Raw genomic sequence first — 23624 nt, forward strand, 5'->3', positions numbered from 1 at the left:
CAGCTACTGATAAATGGACATTTATTCTTTCATTTCACCAAATCGCCTGTTTGAAGCTATAGAGTGAGAGAAGTGAGAGAAGTGAGCTTGTGACCTGAGGATTGCTAGCAGGAATAATCTGAGTGAGAGAAATTGAAGAAGCAGCATTTGCCCCTCCCTCATTACCACCACTGAGGGGCCCATGAGCAAGACCCTTAACCCTAACTGCTCCAGTGGAGCAGATCAGACTGTGGTTGTAAGGGGTAGTTTCCAGGTATGAATGTGTAAGTGTGTGAATGTCATCAGGGTGTTCCTTAAAATGAAAGGATCGCTCTCAGAGAAACTTCCCTGAATAAAAAAAGGTGGAGAAAAAAATGGATACAGGCTGCACTCTCTGGGACTAATTGGACAAACTCGTCAACCATAATGACAAATGCAATATCTGAGATTATAATCAGTCATAAACTAATAAGACTCTGTATCTTTACAATGCTAATGCACTATAGATCAGAATCTGCTTTCACATGCCCCCCTCCCCTTTATGTCTTCCTGTGCAGTCAGTCAGGAGCTGGCTGAGATCACTTCTCTTCCTCCCACACTCACCTGCTATCCTCTTTGTCAAGAGCTAAAGTTCACATTAGCTGACAGTTAAAGAACGAGGAAAAAGTGTGTGTCACGTGCCACAAATATGCGCCGCCTCCTCCTTCACAGCTCTGATATCTGACCGGCTCTCACATTAACTCATAACCACACACTACCTACGTGACAAATACTACCACAGCACCTGCCTTTAAATCTTCTTCCCTTCCAGGAAGCAAAACTGCAAACCACAGCAGAAAAGGTTCAACATATGAGCCAAAAGACTCACTCAAAATATCTTTGTGAAACTTAACTAATTTCAGATAAGTTGCTGAAAAAAGTTAGTAGAAAGCGGCAAAACACATTTTTCAACAGGTCACAGTGGGCACAAAATACCGCTGATGGGTGGATTAGTGCTGCTTAATAACCGTGGCTGTTCCAGATTATGGTGTTATTTAATAGAAACTCCATGCAGCATGTTGTGGTACCAGGCCGCCTCCACACAGAGGACACCACCAGGCCACCGTGTCCTTTCCACGTGAGGAGGAAGTGACCATTTCATGGTGACTTCTTGAAAACTGCCATCCTGTGACTCGGTGTGCGTGATTAGGTTCATTAACCCTGCATGGATTGAATCATTTTCAAACCCAAAAAGTCAACATGTTCGACTGAATAGGTTAAAGAGCTTTACTGGTTTTATCCATTTTCATACTCATTGGCTGACTGGCCTTATTTCCCAGCAGGGTTATTGATTTCAACGCAAATAGTGCCTGCACAGAGATACGCACACGTTCACACACGAGGAGAAGAACCATCACAACCTCTCCAGGGTCCAACCCCGACATGAATTAATAATTGTATATGAATGTGTTTGTGTGTTCCCGCTCATGTATATGTTTGCATTGTTCTTTCTGCGAGTGTGTGTCCAGTGAGCGGTGCAGTTACTGAAGATGTGCTCACAATCAAAGGATGGGGAAAATGGAAGAGCGGGGGTCTGATAAAACCCAAAACTGTTGCTTTACGTCTACAAAGAGAAGCTGAAGATGGATTCTGTAGCAACAGAAATAGACTTTCAAAGCATATGTGTGTGTGTATGAGAGAGAGAGAGCGAGCGCAATACGAGTCTGCCTACATATTCCAGCAGGGCCATTTCTATGACGCCTCCACACTTCCTCAAACCGTGAGAATTGTACACACACACACACACACACACACACACACACACACACACACACACACACACACACACACACACACACACACACACACACACACACACACACACACACACACACACACACACACACACACACACACACACACACACACACACACACACACACAGAAAGAGAGAGAGAAGAAAATACAGCGAGATCTCACAGTGGTGGAAATAAGGAATGCCGAAGTAATCAGAATGCAACTGAAATGGCATTCTTTGCATCGCAAGTGAGTGACTGATGCGTGACACATAACCTTTTGCCTAAAAACTATTTTCATCAACTGTCAATCATCAAAGAGATCATTTCCATTGGATTTAAAAAAAATTTACAGCCGGAAAATTGTTGCAATCACAACCGATGACAAGCGTCTTGATGGCTACTCTGTTAAAACACTACATGGCATAACAGTGTAACTAGTGCAGCAAATGGCAGCGTGTGAATTCATGTATGTTTGCTGTATTAATCAGTAACAAAGTGACACAGGAGTGACTGCTGCTGGACCTGTTGGCCGCAGGCGTCGATAGTCAATTCAGGTCACCAGAGTAGTTCAGGCCACAACTGAAAACGACTAACGTGTTTACACAAAGAAAAATCTCTACTGTCCAGCAATTACAGGACCCATGTTCAAAGCTACCAGATTTGGTACTGATACCTAAACATGTAAGCAGTTTTTTTATTTTTTTACTCAAATGAATCTGTTTGTCTAAATATGAACTTGTATCTCTCGTGATCTCCAACTCGTTACATAGTATTAAGTGAGGTTCATCAGATCTTTTTTTTTTTTGCAGAAAACAGCTGCATGCTATGGCTGGTAACAAGGTTGCTTGACACTTGTGAGTGAACCTAAACAATTTGCTACAGGCCAGAAAATCTAAACAATGAGCTGAAAGACACTAAAATGCTCCATATGAGAAAGGGGGTACTGCAAAATTGAGAATCTAACCAAGGTATTTACTGCCACACAATACAGTACTGAGGGTCAATATCCTGCCTGTAAACGGTGTGTATGCAAGATATAACAGTGAGTATGCAAACAGTGGGTGCACTTCCTGCCCTAAAAATCTATGACGGACTCCACAAATACCAGATAAGGCACTCTGTTTGTGAAATTCTTCTCGTTCACTCCTTCACTAATACAATATTTGACCAAGTAACACAGCAGCTTGTATAATGGAGTCAAAAAGTTTGAGACCACTAGTCAAGATACTTCTATGTTGCATTTGTTGTTTTGAATGTGATACAATATATGGTAATATCAGCCAAAAGTTGAATCTTTGAAAAATGTACATGAATTTGGTTACATGGAGCTTTTTTCCTATCTTTATTCAAGAGCGCAGTCTTTCTATTTGACAGCATGATTTATTGATTTCACTTCAGATTTGGTCATTCGTTCCCTCAAACACTCACGTCGCACTCAAACAGCCCCTGCTTGTACTTTGATTTGCTCTGCTTCTTCTCAAACTGTATGCTTGTATTCAGATAGGTTGTTGCTTGCACAAATTTCCTGCTCCAGCTTCAGCTATTCTCCTTGCTACTTCTGTGCATTTGGCAAACGTCTGCACTGATTTTTCCTGCAACAACTGTGAAAATCCCCCAACCAGTAAAATTCCAGATACAGTGTTGACCAATAAAATGATCCCTGCCTCTTTGTAGGCGCATTCACGATATCACCTTCATGACTTAGGAGTGAAATCTAGCAGAACACCAAAGTCAAGTAAGTTTATTATTTTAATGGTGCTATTACCTCCCTTAAATTCAATTGATAAAGTCATAATTGCGGTACAAGAATACATCCATGACAATATGCTTGGCTTTGAAGTGTTGTACATCATGTTAACGCTGATGCTGTAACAACAAAATTGACGTAGCTGTGTTTATTTTATTTATTCCAATCTCAGGTAATGCTAGAGCACAATTACTTGAAATTGAGAGACACATTTAGATACTCATAATTTCTCTGGATTTGACTGTTCTGCTAGTCTTCAGGTCGGCAGTTCATAATATCTGTGAGACAACTTAAGGATTTCCTCAGTTTTTCAATAACAAATCCCGGTCGTAGAAATGTGAATGATTTAATTGTAGATATACAGATATAATACCTGCAAGTGGAAATGTGTTCACCGTCATTTACAATACGGGAAACCCAACTGCATTTTTTAAATATAGCCAATTGAAGAATGGAGTGGTACCTCTTCTTGTTCAGGATGTAGTCAATTCGGAGAACGTGTCCATCTCCAGAGTCGGAAAAAGACCCCAATACTTGAATATTCCCACCACTTTTCACTGTGGGTTCAATTCACTGCGGTATTGTCCTCTCTCCTTTTCATCTCCTTACCAACATCCTTCTGTTACTGCCATAAATCTCAAACTTGGATTCATCAGTAAATAGGACTGTTTTTCAGTCATCTACTGTGAAATGCTGGCATTTCTTAGCTCACTTCAAGCATTTGGCCTTGTTTCCCCTCCTGAGAAGTGGTTTAGAAACTGCTATTCACCCTCTGAGACCACTACAAGACAGCCCTCTTTTGAAAGTACTTTTTGCTGATTAGAGTCTTACGTTCTTTATTTAGCAAAATCTGTATCTGTGACGAAGTTTCCTTTCCATCTGTCAGGGAACTAAGCTTGATGTATTGATCTACTAATGGTCTGGTCAATTTTGGTCCGCCTGATCGCGCTTCAGATACAATTGATCCAGTTTGTGCGAAGCATTTTAGAACTCCATGCACTGCCCTTAAAAAAAACGTTATTCAAGCCAAGATGTTACGCTGAGAAAGCTACTATTTGCTTAGAATAACAATTTAACTTTCTATACTTTCACTCGGTTCTAATGCCACATTTCCCACTATCACAATGCCACTTAGCAAGCAATGATCTGCGGGAAACTTGAAGCACTTGTGCACAGAAATTGTGCAGAATCATATTTTCTAAATCCTCAATCTTTAAGATTATTTTGAGGTTCATTAGGGGGAAATATTAGAGGTTTTCAATGTTGTCTCAAACTTCTCGATTTCATAATATGGTAACTCGTCAATAAGTAATAGTCAAAATAATTCAACATTATTGGTCAGTTTGACTGTGTGCAAAGAAACTATGTCAACTGTTAACTGTTAACAATGAGGGAAACAGGAACTCCAGGAAAAACACTCAGCAATATGTCTCATTTTAATTACAAGATTCTAGACGGGAACAAATTTATAGGACCGACCATCCATCCAATGGGAACATTTTTTCCATTTGAAACTAATGTACATGTACTTGAAATCAGAAACAACAGTCAAAATAAAGAAATAAAATGCTGAAGTCAAGTGATTACTCTGGTTTTATAGGTAATAAAGTGGTAAAATGTTGCTGTGTTCATGTTTCTAAGATAGTGACAGGTTGTAGTAATGACATTCTCAATGTATTTATGGCAAGATGAGATTATTTTTACAACATTGCTGTGACATCACTGCAAGTGAATGTGCATCTGCCAAAGTGTTCTTTCTGCCCAGATATTTGGCAAACAAATTCATGTGAGACATACAGAATAGTGCATTTATTAATTGTTTGGCCACTGACTATTGCTATTATTATAAATACAAGGATTGCAGAATGTAAAACAGGTTTCAGTAGTAGATATTTGTGAGGAATGTGTGACCAAATTTGCTAAATTCCTCACTATCAAAACGGGTTGTACCACGAGCAAACATGCATGCATTGTGTGAATGTGTGCAGGTACATGAAAAGTCTCCCAACACTGTTGCAAAGCTGATAAGATAATTCACTACATTACTGGAACATCCAGTCACAGGAATGTCACCTCTGACACAGAGACATTTGGCCAAGCTGACTTTAAGATTGAGACATGAAGGTATCAGAGAGGTTTTGACAGGGATGGAAATTAGCACTAGGTGAATTTGTGAAGAGGCTGGCGAATTTTATCCATCTACCAGCCACAATGGTCAGTGGCACTCAATGGAGTTATTCTATAAATGACCTGTGAAGGGTAGTAAAACGACTTGCGACTGCATCTAGTCTAGTCACAAATTTCCATCAGAAGAAGAAGAAAGCCAGAGAACGCCTCTGATGGACTACTTTAACAGCAATGTGACGGCACCAACATTTTTTTTTAATTGGTGACTATCAAGGACCATGAAGTCTCTACATGCCCCAAGGAGGTGATCTGCACTGTGTGTGTGTGAGAGAGAATAAAAAAATAGATAACCATAAGTTAAAACTTTTTAATAGGAAAAATGTATATTAGACAATTGTTACACAAAAGTCAATTATACACAAAAGTGCGATGGTGGCTGGTAGAAAATATAAGCTGCTGGTAGAATTTGAAAAAGTGAATTTGCCACACTGAGTTTTGACCAGACACGATGGGGGTGGATAGATTTTAGATATATGCTTCTTGTCTTGTCTGCGAGTCCTGTTTAATTCAGAATCAAAGAGTATAATTGGGTAATTTTGTTCCCATCTTCACTTGCAAAATGTGAGAGAGGGACAGAAAGGAAAGGGGAGGAAGAGGAGGGAGGGAGGGGGAGAGAGAGAGAGAGAGAGAGAGAGAGAGAGAGAGAGAGAGAGAGAGAGAGAGAGAGAGAGAGAAGGCTGCAGCTTTGAAATGCTAAACAAGCCGCTCATTGTTCTTGGCCAGCTGCCTCACCCCAAAAAATAAAAACCTAAGAGAGAGCTCTAATGTGGGTGTGTGAATGTATGTTGCGTACGTACGTGTGTTTCCGTCTGCCTGTGTAGGAGGGGTAAGAGTAATCTCCTAGGGATCATATACACCTACAGCTGCTTGAGATCATCATGGTGGGGGTCAGGGTAACGGTAAGCAACATAGGAAAAGAGAAAGAGGAACCAAGATTCCTAGCAGGTGACATGGTGTTGCCTGAATACAGCACAATCACAACAAGGCTGACACTTTAAATCACACACCTCTGAATGACAAATCTGGTCAATTTGCATTTCATTGACTATCTCCTTTTTTTATATACGATTCTGTGGAAACTTGTTAATTGAAAAAACACAACTTTTTGACAAGTTGAAGATGAAACAAACGGTTAATATAATGGCTGGGAAAATTTTAATTAGCCAATTTCTTTACATGACGGTAAGCTGATTGTCTTCAGGTTTGGGACTGTTGGGACTGTTGGTCAGATAAACTGATGCTTTCTCCTAAAGTTCTAGTTTTTTTCCAAGTTATTTATTAAATCGAGAAAATGACTGGCAGATCATTTCAAAATACTGTTCACAATATACTTCGACATTGATAACAAGACAGTATTTATGAGGGTGTGACTGTTGATGTTTCCAAGCTGTATTTAGACCAAACTAAGGGAGGGGGATATGGTGTCAGGAAGTAAATCTTTACTAGTATGGATACCCTGGTCAAGCAGAATCCCATACATACTCATTCCACCCAGAACCAACAAATACAGTCCAAAAATGTTATCATTTAGGTGTAATTCAACTTTTAAGACCAGGGGAGGACAACATTTAAGATACAGTGCTTCACAAAGCTGTTATCTAGTCTCATATTTCATTACTGATATTATATGCAGGGGTTGCCTCCTCCAGTTCTACAGCACAGCTTGTATTCGAGTCGTCAAGCTTTTCCTGAGTGCATCTGTTTCCAAAAACTCAGTAGATCTGTTGCAGACAGCATGGCAGACAATCACAGCAGCTTTCAAACCAATTCTTGAAGCCTGTTCTACACAAGACCAAAAAAGACGTCTGCTTCTTTACATCTTAGCATGAAAACAGCAGTTTGTGTTAAAACATGTTACTTCACCAGTTCACTGCAGAGCTTCCAGGAACAGCTCCAGTTCGCTGCATGAATGTACTATGAGAACTGGTAAACTTGTTCCACCATGGTGCCACATTTACTTCAATGAAAGTTGCTCACAAATGCCGCAGAAGGCTTCTGCATTTTTGAGCCCATGCAGCATCCTGCTCCGGTTGAGTCATAAAATTGGTTATTGATATGGCTCTTTTTTTGGTGTTATTGTGACCCTCAGAGATGTGTTATTACCGTTTTAAGAACTGTTTCTTTTGCAATGACATGTCCAATGGGCCACAGGTCGTCATGTAACATGCGATTCTATCTGTGGCCACTACAACAAAATTGCATCGCAGCCCAGCGCTGTTATTGATGGCTCCGTTCACCTCTGGTGTTGCCCTCCACTACACATCCAAAGGCCAAAACCACCACCAGAAGTTTCACCAAAGACCGTTTCCTACAGTAGTAACACCCACGATGCAGGATAGTAGTAGGATATGTGGGAATGGTTCATAGGCTCTCTTATCTCTAACATGACTTCAGCAAGCGCTTGAGCATATGGAAAACACAGAGGGGAATCTGTCAATTGCTGCATTCCAAATCACATACTTCTACTATTACTTCTAGTACATACTGTAGCTGCCTTTCCAAAGTACATACTGTTGCATGCTGTAATTGGGACATACTACTTCATCTGTCATTGCGGCTTTTGTTGTTGCACTGGCTCCTCTCATAGCACTGTCAATGTGCTGTCATTGGTCTGTGCTCTTAGCAGCTCATGTGCCAGATCTTCCACCGGCAGAGGATGGTGGGTCAAAATAGACAGAAAAGCATGGTGGCTTGCCAAATGTGTAAGAATGTAGTAGGACATCCTGATACTTATGCATACTGCATTTGATATACTACGTATTGGAATATAAAGGCATACTTAATAATATTGTGTTAAGGGTATCTGAATGCATCCAGTGTCAGTGTCAGCGTATCAACTTTTTTATCGACTTTTAAATCATCAGTATTCTCCTTTAAGTTCGAGCTGAACCAACTTCTAGTCCTTGGTTACCTTCTCTCATCTCCAGTGTTAGGTATAGCTGGAGATAATTTCAGAAATACTTCATATATTAACGGTTCATTACAAGCGATTTCTAAGCTATCAAAAACTCTACGGTGCTGAACATCACCTGCTTGTAGAAATCAAATGATTTAACACCCAATTACTTGGTCACCTCCAAGCATTCAATGACTTCTAATAATGCACTGGTTTACCAGATGAGGCTCTTAGGGAATAAAATATTCTCAGGTTGAGAAACCACCAGAGTAATACTCATGCAATGTTAAGTCCAAAAGGTCGACTAGGCATTTGCTGCTAATTCAGTAGCTTATGTCTGCACAACAATTAGGCCAAAGACCTCCGGTTCTTACCTTTGGACGACTTATTGATTCACACCAGATTTCATAAATCGTGTTTTCCTTTGAACAGCAACATAATCACGAACAATCGGCACAGACAGGAACGCACCAATGCTTCGACACCCATATCTGGGGCAAGAGATGTATTGGATTTGGGATGCATCACATTGTGTACGTGTATGCTTGTGTGTTCTAGTCTACCCAGTGGTTTCCAGTGCCAAGCCCCAGAGGAGAGCCTCGACCTCAGGCCTCACCCTGCTGACACACATCATCAGCACGTCATGGCCCTGAAGCATCGTCAACATTCCTAAACAGCCACATTTTCTCTTATACCCTATCAAATATGTGGCTACATGCAAGATAAGAAAGGGTGTAGCTAGATAGGTGTCTCCAGCCAGGTTATTATTCCTCAATAATATAGATATAAGTTAAAAATATATATAATGTCCCTAAGCTGGAGCAGGGTAATAAACTAAAATGTGTGTCATGCAGCCTTTTAAAGTAGGAGGACATAAATTGAAGCTATATTAGCTTAAGATAAACTCCCATATAATATACAGTGTCATATAACCACATCATTAACACATGAAATGATTGTCCAGCTCTAATAGGAACGCTTCAATACTTGAAAAAAGGATATCAGCAATCTATTACACACATACACATTGGTATAACGCTGCCAGACAATTTGACATAAAGCAGGCAGTGGAAAGGTGAATGAGTGCAACACGGCTTGAAATAAGATTATTAGTAATATGAAGCAGGAATGATACAGATTTGGTGGGTTAAGGTTTGATATGTACTTCACAAGTGTGCATGGATCTCGCCAGCATCCCTTGTTCGGCAGGTAGGCCCAGTGAGTCGCATATGGCTTCATATCTGCAGCCAGTCTATAACCAGCCTCCGGCACGGAGCCACTGTGGTTTCATCAACAGGATACTGTGTGTCACTCTCTCTCTCCCGCGGTCGCGACGTCTGATCTCGACATGCCCCATAAACTATCAGATCAGTAATCCCGCCCCCCCCTGTCGAATCACGTCAGTTTCGCCCCTTTAAACTATGGGCGCACCTTCCGTTTTGACAGTTGCGTAATACACCGGCCCTATCGTTTTAACTCTATTAGGCATACGGCTAGGTACTATGTGGTAATACCACTGTGAGATCTAATCTACAAATGGACAATAATCGGACCGGATCTGCGGTAAAAGGTGGTGTGACCTGGGCCGGTTCCAGCCCCTACCTTCCTCTGGCCCGGCCCGGCCCTGCCCGGCGCGGCCTGCTAACCCCGGCCAGGCTGACCGGCCCCGGGGCGGCGCATCAGAGCGCAGCGGTGTGCGCTTACACACCGAGGCGAGCAGTGCGTGTGTGTGCGTGTGTGCCATTCTCAGTCAGTGACACGGTTATATGACAGGGCTAGGCTAATCGGCTGCTAACGTCATGCTCGCCTGACACATTTTCAAGCTGGTTAGTGGAGAGACATGAGCAAGGATGTGCAGCCCTCACCGGGCCTGCTGCATGCAGAGAGGGAAGGCTAGAATAGAAATGCAGGGATGTACTTACTGCTGACTTTCATGCTGCCAAAAGCTGAGGGCTGCGGCACTGGTTTGCAGCTCTCCGCGAAGGATGTGGTCCTGGGCCGACCCGACATGATCCAATCCCTTTGATTCTCGGACTCTCGCAGACTTGTGACTCTCTACACGGCAGGGCTGGTCGGTTCTCCAAACCTTCTCATCCAAAAAGGATGACAGTAAATGAATAACACTATAATTGACTAGGGGGGGGAGGCAGACAGAAAGCGACCCCTTTATCCCACAATCCTTCACACTAGTTCGTCTCACCTAATAAACTACCCTTTTCTTTCCACAAGCGGTGAATCAGAGCATCGTTTCTTCTTTATATTCCTCGTTTTCTTTCAGTGGGCCTCTGAAGACACGTCTCCGACTAAAATAGTCATGAATCTGGCCTCTCCCTGTGGGCCCCCCGATTAAAAAACCAATTGCGATTTCTTTCTGGATGTGAATTGAATTTCACAAAGATGAAGAAGGGTGAGATCAGGTGTTCAGACAGCGGATCCGGTGCGGATCACGGGCAAATGCGGCGTTTTCTTGGAGATTCAGGACGCATGCAGTTTCTCTTCATATCCCGATGTGGAGGCTCAGTGATCCGACTGCCATGGCGGCTCCCTCGCTATACGCTAGCCTACAGACCGTCCGACGGAAAATCTGCCTTCTTCTGCGACTTTAGCGTCTCTGCGGTGAATCCAAATCCGCTCTCGCCGCCGTCAAATTTCGGTGTTTTGACCGAGGCCCTGGGGCGGTGAGCTCTTCAGAAAATGATGATCTTTAGGTACAGAGTGCGACGATACTGAATTTCTTTTTTTTATTCCTTCCCCATAGGTTTCGGGCTCGCTGTCTTTGTCGCTACGCACGATAGCTACGTCAGTTCCGTAAAAGGTTATCGGGATACGTACGCTGTGAGGGAAGGAGGTGCACGCTGCTGACGTAAACAGAGTCGGAGAATAGCAAAACTGTGAACGCGCAAAGGTGAATCTGGGGTGGCCGAATGGACCAATCAGAGTGGGTATCCTTTAGAAATGGGCGTTGACCTCATTCCGTTAGACCAATGAGAAGATAGATCTTGAACACCACATGGCACAATTTGCTTGGCACCGCCTACACGACTTCAAAGGCTTTTTTTCCACGCCGCTACGGGAACAATGGGCGGATCTGCTCCCGGGATTGATGACTTTGTCGGCCAATGAAGCTCCAAGATCAGACTGTCAGTAGAAACAGACCCAGCTGTCACAGAGAGCACCGGTGGTCATGCAGCACTGTTGCTATGTCAGCCTGTCTTCTTATTTTCCCCTCACACCTATTTATGCACGCGGCCCCGGGCACATCCATTTAATTTGTGCCATAATGCTCAGGAATTATAATAATGTGAATGCATATGTGCGTGGCTGCCTTGTCACTAGTGCTCTTTATTCAGTTAAGGCACTTTTTATAACGGGAATATGAGGTTGTGACTAATTAATGGTAAATAAATACTTCATATGTATTTTTCTCTTCCTGTTCTTTCCTAAACCACCAATCTTACCACTCCCTTTGCACTATTCTCCTATATTTTTTTACTGTCGTAATTATTCTAGCCTAAATATTGATGTGTGTATATAGATAGATAGATAGATAGATAGATAGATAGATAGATAGATAGATAGATAGATAGATAGATAGATAGATAGATAGATAGATGCTGGTAATTCAATAATAAGTTGGAGCCATTTTTCCTGCAAATTTAAATAATCTTATGGTCCAATCAAAGTGATTTTTTCCAAATCTGCAACACAAACATTCTTATTTATTACCTTTTTTTTTACTGATCTATGAAATATTAGTAAATGAGTTATTAACCATTAATAGATCCACTGCACACATATCCAAAAAACACACTATTTTCTCCTGTTTGAGTAACATTTGCTCAAAACTACAGTGCTCAGTTGTTAAAGGCAATTAGTGAGCTAAAACTGAAACTATATAATATACAGCATGTGGTTTGTTTTTAACGATTCACATTTTCAGAAGGAACCAATGGATTTGAGGATAAGAGTTACAAAATGGGCAGGGAAGTCCACTCATTAGAAAGTGGTTAAATTTAGCTATGTTCCTATGGTACCTGAAACCACTTGAAGTGAGGTATCCAAGATCAAAGCAAATAATGTAGTGGATGCAAATTCACCCATTCTAATGTCACTAATAAGACATATTTTTGAATGGGTATTATGTTATTTGAATAAAGAAAGGTCTTGTATATATGTCAGCACTGTGTGTGTGTGTGTGTGTGTGTGTGTGTGTGTGTGTGTGTGTGTGTGTGTGTGTGTGTGTGTGTGTGTGTGTGTGTGTGTGTGTGTTTGCGTGTGTGCGTCCGTGCGTGTGAGTGTGATTTATTCACAGCTATTTTTATTTCGCAACTTCTTTACATGTCACATATTAAACAGAGTGGAGGCCACTCATTTTAGTTTGGCAGGAACATCTTTCATCCGGCACAACAATGCTGGTAGTGTGTCTTTTGTGTGGTTTGTATGTCCTCTGTTATGCTCTATATCAAAGGGAATTTCTCCCAGGCTTCTTCAGTGGTTCATACACAGATGGAAGAGCAGTAGTGTCTCAAAAACAGGCAGCAGAGCATAAGTAATGCAAGACACTGTATTCCCTTCATAGCAACACTTCCTACAGCAAACACACTTTCCCATTGGTGAAAGGAAAAAATACAGAGAGACAGAGAGGAGATAGTGGAATGGAGTGAGACAGGCAGGGTAGACAGGAAAGATAAATATAAAACTATACATCAATCAATATCATGGGAAATTCCAGAAAAACTACATTTTTTCAAGTCACTATTTTGGTCATGATTAATCCTGGGAAGATTTTGCTTTTATCATTGAAAGGCAAAAGAAGGCCAGGTTTGGTATTAACCACCAAGTCAATGCTGGATAACCAACAAGTCAAAGCTAGTGCCCCCAGTCCCCGGGGGGCCCTTTATGTCTGTGTGCCCATACTGTGTGGTTCGTTGATTAATTTTTTAAATATGGATGACCAAAGCACAATTAAAAACTGAAATGGGAAAGATCTTAAGGTGGCCTCTGCATTTCTATCATATTTTGATATCTTATGGACGGTCCTTTTTAATAGCTTTAATATTTCAGTTAATATTATGTGTGCATGATGTTACACAGTCAACAGGGTAGTCCAACATAGAAACACCCTCTGGTCTCTGCTCTCTCTTGCATTAAGCCAGCTTTCTGTTTAGCTGTTCATGCCTTGGTGGCTCCTCTTCAGAAGATGTAGAATGAACATGATTAGTTGTGGAGATTCTTTTGAAAGAAAACAAACAAAGGAGGGCTTGAGGGTCAACAGTTCTCTTTTTCTCTCACACACACGACTGTTACTGTTGTGCAATAAATAATCTTGATGAGTCAGGATAATAATACTGAGAACATATGTAAGTGTAGAAATGTGAAAGCAGAGATCTATCTGCACCATGCTGACAGTGTGGGCGTGGTGTCCCATAAACAAGCTGTACATGGGAAGCATATACAGTCTATACATAGACTGTATAGACTGTGAGGGAGATTATATGGTAAATTATAAAGCAAAAATCGGATGGTACAATAAAACGGCATAGCAACATTTTAAGGAATGTGTATGTCAATGTAAAAAGAAGACAGAAAGTAATTCTGTACATCAAAACATCTACAAATAAATATTAAAATAAATATTTGCAAAATAATTATTAATGTGCACATTTTACTGTTGAGTGAAAGCCTTTTTACTTTCCATTCTGCGTCTTGCATTTATTGCCTGAATTTATTTTATTCCTCATTGTCATGTCAGTTATTACTGTATAAATTATGCTTCATTAACCTTTAGCCCATAAAATGCCCTCAAAATAGATCCACTAATTTAAAAAATGTATAAATGCCATCTGCAATATACTGTATGTGTTTTTCATAACATCAGACTTTTGGAATGTAAGGGTTTTCTTCTCACAGAAAAAATATCTAATACCACAAGTAATATGAAAAAACTAAACAACACTGTGTGCTTTTGAACTACAAATGTTTTCACAAATCAGTCTCATGAGAAAAATAACAATTCCTTCCCACAGTGCACAACTCAAGAATACCAACCCATTAAAAGTTAATATTTTCCATTTCAGTCAAGTCATAGATGCACATTAGCTTTATCTTTATGAACTCTTTGCCTTGTCTTATCCTCAAAGCTAGTTTTGTCCGTTTCTCAGGGAATGTATTCAAGTGATGAAAATTGATGAACTTGTAAAGTACAGTGTGTTCATACAAAGGTGGGTTTGATGTCGTCTTTGAACACCACAGGGTGTGGGGAGCGGTAGGGGCTATAGCCTTCGTAATCGCTGTCCGAGGAATCTGAGGAAGTGTCTGAGGACAGGAGTGAGCCCCGCTGCAGGCAGGAGTCACAGTAAGGTCGGTGGTAGTAACAGTAGTCTGTTGAGCTGCTAGAGTCTGAGTCCCAGTACCCGCAGGAGTCTCTTATGCGTTGACGGTGCTGCTCATTATCACCACCCGCTTCCACGTCAGGTGTGTGACCATGATGCGCGCATGGTGAGACTGAACATCTGTGAGACCTAGAAACACACCTTGGACATTTTCTTATCACTTCTTGCCCCTCTGCCTCCTCATCCTCCTCCTCTTCCTCCACCTCAAGTTCGCTGCTGAGAACCTGGAGTATGGTGCCATCCGGAGTGACTCCCTCAGGATGCTTGCCTTGACTCTTGTTCCTCATCCTCCCACAAACAGCAGCCTCGGAACCTGTGTAGAAGCAAGGCAGGGCTAAACCTCTTCTGGGGGAGTGGAAGGGCGGTCGACGTTTCCTCATCACATAAGGGGAGATGCTGGGGTATCGGAAGACTACAGGTGGGTGAGGGGAGCGTGGTGTCCGCAGGGAGAGCGGGGAAAGTGTGGAGGCTTCTGTAAATTTTAGCTGAGAAGGTGTCCTGGCTGTCTGACTGGGAGCTTTGAGTGCAGTTTCGATGATTGTGTCTACATTCAGTTCTTGGAGAATCTCCTGCAACTGCTCGCTGCTGACAAAACCAGCCATTCTGGCATTGGTTCCCAGTGGGGATGTTAGGCCGCTGTAATTGCTGAAGGATTGTAAGGAAGTAACAAAATCAGCGGTCTCCTCTGCTGTCCTGAGGAAGCCAGGGGACTGGAGCGAATCAGGTTGTTTGAAATCCTCCACTCTTGTAGGCTCAGCAGTGTCTCTGTCTACGGGACCAGCAACAGAGGAAGTCCTGTGATTTTCACCTGCATTAGGCAGAGGAGATGAGGCAACAGTGGAGGTGGTGGAGCTCAGAGCAGGAGCAGAAGACAGTAGAGCATTAGAGGATGATGACACAGTCACAGCTAAGAGGCGAGGGGAGAGATGAGGTGGTGAGATTCTGGATTTTGCATCTTTCTGAGGTAGAGAAGAAGAGGAGCTCTCAGACTGTAGCTCTGTGGTCTGGGTAGAGGAGGAGTTGAGGTTGGTGGCGGAGGAGTCCAAATCCTGATCTGTTTGTGGCTGGCTGGCTGACATGAGACGCAGAAGTTTATCTTTGGCGTTGTTCACCTGCTCTTGTAGACTGTCGATCACTGCGTTCTTCTGTAAGTTATAACAAGAAACACAAGTTGAAGAGGAAAGTGTTTTTTTAGAAAAATTTAACTTAAAAAAAAATCTGCCTTTGGATGGTTTTTAAATCAACACAGACAGTGCCGTCAAGCTCTGGTGCGGTCAAGTTATTTTTTACTCCATCTAACTTACATTCTTCTCAATCAATTTCCAGTGAAAGCTATTTGCAATGTGGTGGTTAACTGCATGCCTCAGCTGACAAAAAGGTGAGATTATTACAACCATTTCCCTCTGCTGACTTTGATTGAAAAGGCTATTTTAAGTCTGATGATATTGATTGTATCTTAAAATCAGTATTATCAGAAGATTGAAAGTCGTAAAATAAGCTTTGTTAATTTTAACAATGCTTTGTATGTGCAGACAAAACCAAGAATAATGTTAAGGAGAAGCGTGACTTGGATCAGTGACACTAAATTAAAACAAAAATGTACCTGTAGCATGAAACAATGAGAAAGATCTAGGTTTATAAGAACTATATTTTTCTGATTTTCTTATTGAATGGCTGATAGAATTGTAAAAGAGTGATTCAGTACCTCGTTAAGGAGTTTTTTCATGGAGTTGTTCTCCCCCAGCAGGTAGTAGATCTCATCTTGGCTGTACACAGAGGGCTGGCTCTTGCTGGGGCTGCTGAAATACTTGGCCATCTGATTTGGGTTGTTCTGATCTTCTTCAAACTGCTGCCACTGGGTCAGCTGCATGTTGGTCAATGTGAAGAGTGAACATGTATATGATGTTACTGTTATGATGTAACTTTCAGCTATAGAGACAAACACACACGTCATACATTTTCCCAAGATGATTTGACATGAGATCTTTTGACCAGGTGTGTTTGAGCTTATTGCTCAACATTAAAATATTTCCCTTCTTTCCTTGAGAGGCATTCCTTTACTGTAACATAAACCCACTGCCAGACAGCCATAAACCTGTTAGCAACAGCCTACGTAGATTTGACTCATAAACACTTGCTGTGTGAGTCACACTCCACTGATAGACATGGCAAACTGGCACGCATATGGAAAGGGGAGGTGTGGGCACCACAGTCACTCACAGAATTGACTTGTTTTGTCAAAACAAAAAGAGAAAATGATACAAGCATTTGTCATTCATCTGTCTGTGTCATACATGTGTCTATGTCTATGTTTCTGTCTGTCTGATTGACTAACTATGATTGTTTTTCAGTGCTGGTTTCCAAACATAGCATCCTATTATTTGATAGTTACATAGTAGACATTAGATAGTTCTATTAGATATCCTAAACAATAAAATCGCCCTCCCTGTTGGGTTCTGCCTTAGATATACTGCAAAAGCATTGTCATCACCAGAAATATGTCAGCTGTGTGTCCCAAGCATATAGAAGTGATCCTGCACATTCCCCCAAAACTTGCAACAGAGGCTTTTGAGAGGCTTCGTCAGGAAGAGGACAAAAATCTTAATCTTAAGGTGTTTTCATTACCTGAGGCACAAACAGCATGCAGTTGGTAGCTAGTGTGCATATTAAAATGGCTCCAGCCACAGTGCTGTAGACCAGGTTGGGCCAAGACTGAAGGAAGATGGACACAGGGACGGCCACAGCCGAGGAGAGGGTGACCAAACTGACAGCTGTTATTATGGTGGGAGACTGGTTGACTGGAGGATGGCTGACGTTGCTGGTCAGCCCGGCCAGGTATGTCCCATAGAGGAGAAGACAACCCTAAAGACAGGTGCAGAGACAAAGTTAAGATAAGGGAAAATGTTGACTTCTCTAATAATCACTGGATATGATCTCTTAACTTTAGGCAATAAATTATTTCATGAATAAAGAAACAGTGCAATTGCCCATGGTGATTTTCTGTGAATACATTGGTTCAGTGCAGTTAGCAGTACCACATGATGGTAGCATTACATAACATTTGTGCAAAAATGTTCTCTTCATCTATTGTCATTCCATAACTTAGTCAATCAACACTAAATATTTTAGTTCATCTTGGGGTGCAGCAATCCACGTAACAAATACTTAACCATGTGAAGGTCCTGTAATAGTACAATCAATTATGTTATATGAATAAACTCCACTTTCGCCACAGCGGCTCTCAGGTATGTTATCTATACGTTTTAACAAAGTAATTTGCATCAACATTACAGATGTAAGATGAATACTGTCATCATAACTATGTAGGAAGTCAAATCAAATTCCTATTCAACCTGACTTCCTACCTGACTTCCTATTCAAATAATTGAATTTGAATGGAACAGAGATTAATCACCTTTTGAACAGCTATAATAATAACCCATAGATCCCAGTATACAGATGAGCAGGAGTCCAGCTGGGACAATGAGTAGGAAACATCTTTTTCCATGACCTAGATCAAGGAAAAAACATACACAATCAAATCCAATTATATTTGTCTATGTAACTAACATGTTTATTGCATTACATAATAAATCACATTACATTTTGAAGTTGCAATTTAAACATTCAGAAGAAAGACTATTTGTTAGCAACGCAAAATCAGGATGAAATTATACCTTGATGAAAGCACTGACAGATCGTGAACACCTGGTGGGGTCTGTGAGGTTCCAGGCAGTGAGAATCAGCAAGTCCACCACAATCAACAGAGCCACCATGCCCATCAGCTGGATGTCTCGGATGATCTGAGACACAAAGTAAAATTGCCAATTACATCCCTGTCATACAGTTACAAAACAAATTGACTCATTTCATCCATACAGCAGTTTCAATCATGGAATCCAGTCGGATCTAGTCAGATACCAGTAGGTCTCTTTTCAATCTTCCAAACCTCCTGAAAACCCAGGAAGGGTGCACCTAATGCATCCTGGATAACATAAAATAAACACAATACAAGGTTGTAGATGCTGGAAACAGCCATGAGAGTGGAGGAGCATGCCTACCACTCTCTTGTCAGGAACTCGCTGGGTAAACACTCTGTACAGTCGCCATGTCTTCCCCAAAATAGGGCCAAACACCAAGGTACTGCCGAGACAAAGAGTCCACACCCGAGCCTGTAGGAGAGAAAAGCACTATAGTATTATCCAACACTGATTTATCCAAAAGTATAATGGAGTATTGAGGTGGACTGATGTGCTTACTTGAAGTACAGCTGTAGATGCTGCACCTTGTGGGTGTGTTCGTTCGTCAATTGCAAATAGGAAGCCACTGATGTAGGTCAGGACACTCCCAAAGAGAGTCAGGACATTCAGGTTGGGACTGGACATCTTTACGATCCTGATAATACCACACATGCATACATACACACAATGAATCAATACATTTCTGTGCTTGTCTCTGTGTGTTTATATATATATATATATATATATATATATATATATATATATATATATATATATATATATATATATATATATATATATATATATATATCACTTTGGACCTAACCTGTTGTTTTTAAATCGCAGCGTGAAGAGGAGAAAGCAGAAGGCCAGCAGGATGCCACAGGAGAGTAGTGTCCACACCACAGCACTTAGCACTGGGGAGAGGGAACGCCTTGGGAGCTCCACGGCCATCTGCACACACATGCACATGCAAACCTCTTGAAATTGCATCTAAAATATTAGAGCTGTAGCTTGTTTACATTGGCATGATTTGTTCATTATCCTGTGTGTATTCTAAATCCTGACTTGTGTGAGCAATAAATATAAAATACAAAAGAACAATACAGGATTTGTCTGAGTAAGCAAAATTTTATTAAAACAAACGGAGCAAAAACATCAAGTTTTGCTGACTTTCATTTTAAAAAAGAAAAACATAAAATAACTGAAAGCATTCAAATTGGAAGAGATGAAAAAAAATGTTTAGATGTCGACAGGCAAGATGATGATAGGGTCTGAGTTGATAACACCATGATTACGTCGGGGGCTAAAGTAGGGAAAAAGTTTTTCACTGAATGAGTATCCGGTGAATGAGTAGATATGAGAAGCAGAGTCCACATTGTAGAAAGAAACCTGCCCCCACTCTAGATCCACATACACCCCGACTCTCTGGGGTATCTCAACCAGTGGCACACATATAGGAGTGCTGCTGAGGACCCAGTAGGTCTTGTCCTTTCTAAGCCCCAAGCTCCAGTAACCTCCTTCAGGGTTTAGGATGTTCCCTCCTTTTCTGTTGGCAGATTCAAGTCCAACTCCAATGTCCCACTCAGTCTTCCCTTTCACCTGGACCTCATAGTAGAACCTGCCAGAGGAAAAACCCTCCTTTCCCAAAACACTAATACCGGGGTAAAACCTCTCTGGGTTGTTGGGCAAGCTCAACGCTACATTGCCATGATAGACCTGTTTTTTGTTTTCTGATAGCACCAGTTTGGGGTGAGCTGTATCAGGGTCCAGCGTCACATCCACAGCATACTGCTGGGCCCTCTGAAAATCTGTCTCACACAGCCTTGTCACCTCAGCCTTTACTGTCTCCTCCAGCTGACATGCTACTCTCCTGACTGCTCTCCTCACTGTGCCCACATAAACAGCACTTTCTACGCTGACGTCAGACCAGTCTTTGGTGGCTGGCAGTGTGGAGAAAGCTGGAAAGCTATGGAGGAGATATAAGTCATCTTCGGTGTGTGAGAGCTGCTCTAGCTCAGTGCTTCTACGCCTCAGCTCATCAACCTCCTGCTCCAGTTCCACCATGAGCCCACTGGCCCTGCTTTCAACTTGCCTCTGCTTTGCACCAATCCCCTCCACCGCCTCAGCTTGGCCTCTTTGAATGGATTGGAGCAGTTTGGCAAAGACCTGTAAACTCTCCTCAATCTCTATTTCAGTGTTCCCCCTGCTGAGCTGTATGGTTTGTTTGATTTCACTGATTTTCTGCAGTCGGTCATGGATCATTTTTTCCACCTCTGCATGTATCCTTTCAATTTGAGCTCTCTTGTATCTGCTTTCACCCTCGATAGGAACAGTGTGATGAGCCGTGTGGTCTTTCTTAATGCAGATCTGACACACATACACCTGGTCAGTGTTACAGAACCGGTCCAGGAGTTTCTCATGCTTCTGACACACTCTGTCTTGCATGTTCATCATGGGGTTGATCAGATGGTGCTTCTTGAAGGTGCCTAGAACATGATGGGGCTCCAGGTACGTCTCACAGAAGGAGGCCAAACAGTCCAGGCAGGACTTAACGGCCTTGACTCTTTTCCCGATGCACACATCACATGAAACATCTCCTTTATGGCCTGAGAATTGGCCCACAGTACTGGTTTCAGTTTCATCTCTCTTTTCCACTGATTTCTTGAACTGAGAAGCCAACTCTGATATGAAGGTGTTAACTTTAAGTGCAGGCCTCCTGTAGAACCGTTGCTTGCACATGGGGCACTGCGACAGATTAGCACACTGCCAATAATCTTGTATGCAATCCCTGCAGAAGTTGTGCCCACAAGGAGTGGAGACCGGTTGGTTGAACAAATCCAGACATATGGGGCAAAGAAGCTGCTCTTCAGACAGCACAGTGCCAGCAGTAGCCATATCTGGGAACACATCCAGAAAGAAAAGCAGGTGGGTTTTTATGGAATAAGTTGGCTCCAGTCCTTGTATTTTTGCTCTCCACTAGACTATTAGGCTTAGAAACAGTTGTGCCTAGTGAGCTGTCTATGTCCATGAATAGTAACAAATGCATGGTGTCACATTTCATCAAAGGATAGTTCATTTAAATTGAATGGTTTTCATATCAGCTGACTGATTTTAACATGCAATAATGAAGATTGTTAGTATATTACAATAAAATAACATAAAAGTGAGCATTAAAAAACAAATCATGTCAGATAGACAATTACAATAACAAAGCAAACACAGCTCAGCTCACTGTTCCCTTCCCCTTGTGGGAAGATGGTATCAGTACTCTGAGAGCACTGCATGCATAAATCAATGTCATGAAGGAAGTTAAAGCAATAACTCACCTCACTTCTTTAAGTAGTTGTGGAGCCAAAATGAGTCTGAAAGACAGCGTGGGTGTTCCCTCATACACTGCCTGTACTACTTTTGTTTCTATTTAGAAAGTCATATTAGACTTTCTTGTGCCCGCCTCATGTTGCTGGGCTCTTCTCTCTCTTCTCTTAAAGGGACAGGTGGCAGTGATGATACTAAACATAGCTTCTCTAGTCCATTCCTATTACCCTTCCTGATCTGACTTCTCAAGCGGTAAATAAAACCCTTTCTAGTGTGTTCTCCTTAGATATATTTTGTTTGGGTTGATGCTTTTGGTGATGTAAGACAGAAATTCCTGAGGTTTGAGGCCACGCCTCCAAATTTACCAAGCACTGAGGACAGGCAGACAAACACTTTTACCAATAACTTAAGTTAAAAAGTATAACATAAATAAATAAATAAATAAATAAAGTAATTTTAAAACTTTAAAACTTGATGGGATGTAGTTTTGTGTCATCAATCTAAAAAATATTTTTGAATTAATCTTTTTTTTTTTTTTTTCTACAAGCATATAATAATAGACTACACATTCAAGTATGTGAAGTATGGCCATATGTAAGCCATACATACGTTCACCCTTCAACCTTTTAAAGTTGCCAAAAATATTCTGTTGGTCAGTCATGGTGGATGTCATTAAGCTTAATCTGCTGACATGTGTGCAAGCATGAGCCTGTATATATGTCAGCACTGTGTGTGTGTGTGTGTGTGTGTGTGTGTGTGTGTGTGTGTGTGTGTGTGTGTGTGTGTGTGTGTGTGTGTGTGTGTGTGTGTGTGTGTGTGTGTGTGTGTGTGTGTGTGTGTGTGTGTGTGTGTGTGTGTGTGTGTGACAGATCAGCAGCATTCACATTATATATAGGAAGACTATATTTCTGTTCATGCTATTGTTGGATTTCAGTATGCAAGTGCCTGCAAGTATGTGATTACCATGCTGAGACTGCATAGTCTTTGCAGGATGTTGAGACCCTCCTGTCTGTTGATTCCTGAGTGGATGAAGCAGAGTGGGGAATCACACTGTGAGCTGCAGTTCTGCTCAGGCTCCATGATTGACCCCGGTCTGTCCACTTTCACACACACATCCTGAGGAGCAAATGAGATAAGAAAAGATAAACTTTTATTGATCCCACAGTGGGAAAAAATCACCGCTACAGCAGCTAAAAAAGATAGGGATATGACAAAAGCAATTAAAAAAAACATATGTATACAACAACTATAACATTAAAATGAAAATTAAAAACTAAAAAAGGACCTTAAAGTGCAAATTATAGTGCAGCATTGTACAGTCTGACTGCAGTGGGAATGAAGGACCTGCAGAAGCGCTCCTTCTTACACTTGGGGTGTATGAGTCTGTCGCTGAAGGAGCTGCTTAAGGCCCTCACAGTCTGATGCAGAGGGTGGGAGGTGTTGTCTATGATGGTGGACAGATGGTGGCCAAAACCCTCCTCTCTCCCACCACCTCTATGGAGTCCAGATATGATGTCATGTCAAGTAAAGAAAATAACCTACAGCCATTCAAATGGCACTTGAATCCTTTATTCTCAGTTTGGTCTT

At 41.6% G+C, this 23624-nt stretch overlaps 2 protein-coding genes across 4 annotated transcripts in view; both read right to left on the bottom strand.

Annotated features, from left to right (window-relative positions):
* The window catches only part of gsk3ba (glycogen synthase kinase 3 beta, genome duplicate a), a 32345-nt gene extending 20999 nt beyond the window's left edge, over positions 1–11346 (bottom strand). For all 3 annotated transcript variants that reach the window (XM_062432107.1, XM_062432106.1, XM_062432108.1), the window contains exon 1: positions 10510–11346. In XM_062432107.1, coding sequence (XP_062288091.1) covers positions 10510–10597 — 88 coding nt within the window. In that variant the 5' untranslated portion in view covers positions 10598–11346. The remainder of the gene's footprint in view (positions 1–10509) is intronic.
* A 3363-nt stretch (positions 11347–14709) lies between these two features.
* On the bottom strand, positions 14710–23132 carry gpr156 (G protein-coupled receptor 156). Its single transcript, XM_062432130.1, has 9 exons — positions 23001–23132; positions 19546–19673; positions 19239–19374; positions 19041–19151; positions 18657–18782; positions 18395–18490; positions 17605–17841; positions 16685–16843; positions 14710–16124 (listed from the first exon to the last, which is right to left on the bottom strand). Exons 1-9 carry the CDS (start codon positions 23115–23117, stop codon positions 14799–14801), a joined length of 2436 nt encoding a protein of 811 aa, XP_062288114.1. The 5' UTR covers positions 23118–23132; the 3' UTR covers positions 14710–14798.
* Between the last annotated feature and the right edge of the window lie 492 nt (positions 23133–23624).

Source organism: Scomber scombrus, chromosome 13, assembly GCF_963691925.1.
Source record: "Scomber scombrus chromosome 13, fScoSco1.1, whole genome shotgun sequence".
NCBI classification, from domain to species: Eukaryota; Metazoa; Chordata; class Actinopteri; order Scombriformes; family Scombridae; genus Scomber; species Scomber scombrus.

Excerpts from the sequence above, each read along its gene's own strand:
- gpr156 (XM_062432130.1), bottom strand. The coding sequence starts at position 23,117 with ATGGAGCCTGAGCAGAACTGCAGCTCACAGTGTGATTCCCCACTCTGC. Across the intron at positions 19,674-23,000 it reads GACTATGCAGTCTCAGCATG|ATGGCCGTGGAGCTCCCAAG; the intron begins GTAATCACATAC and ends ATGTGTGTGCAG. Across the intron at positions 16,844-17,604 it reads GCATGCTGTTTGTGCCTCAG|CTGACCCAGTGGCAGCAGTT; the intron begins GTAATGAAAACA and ends ACCAACATGCAG.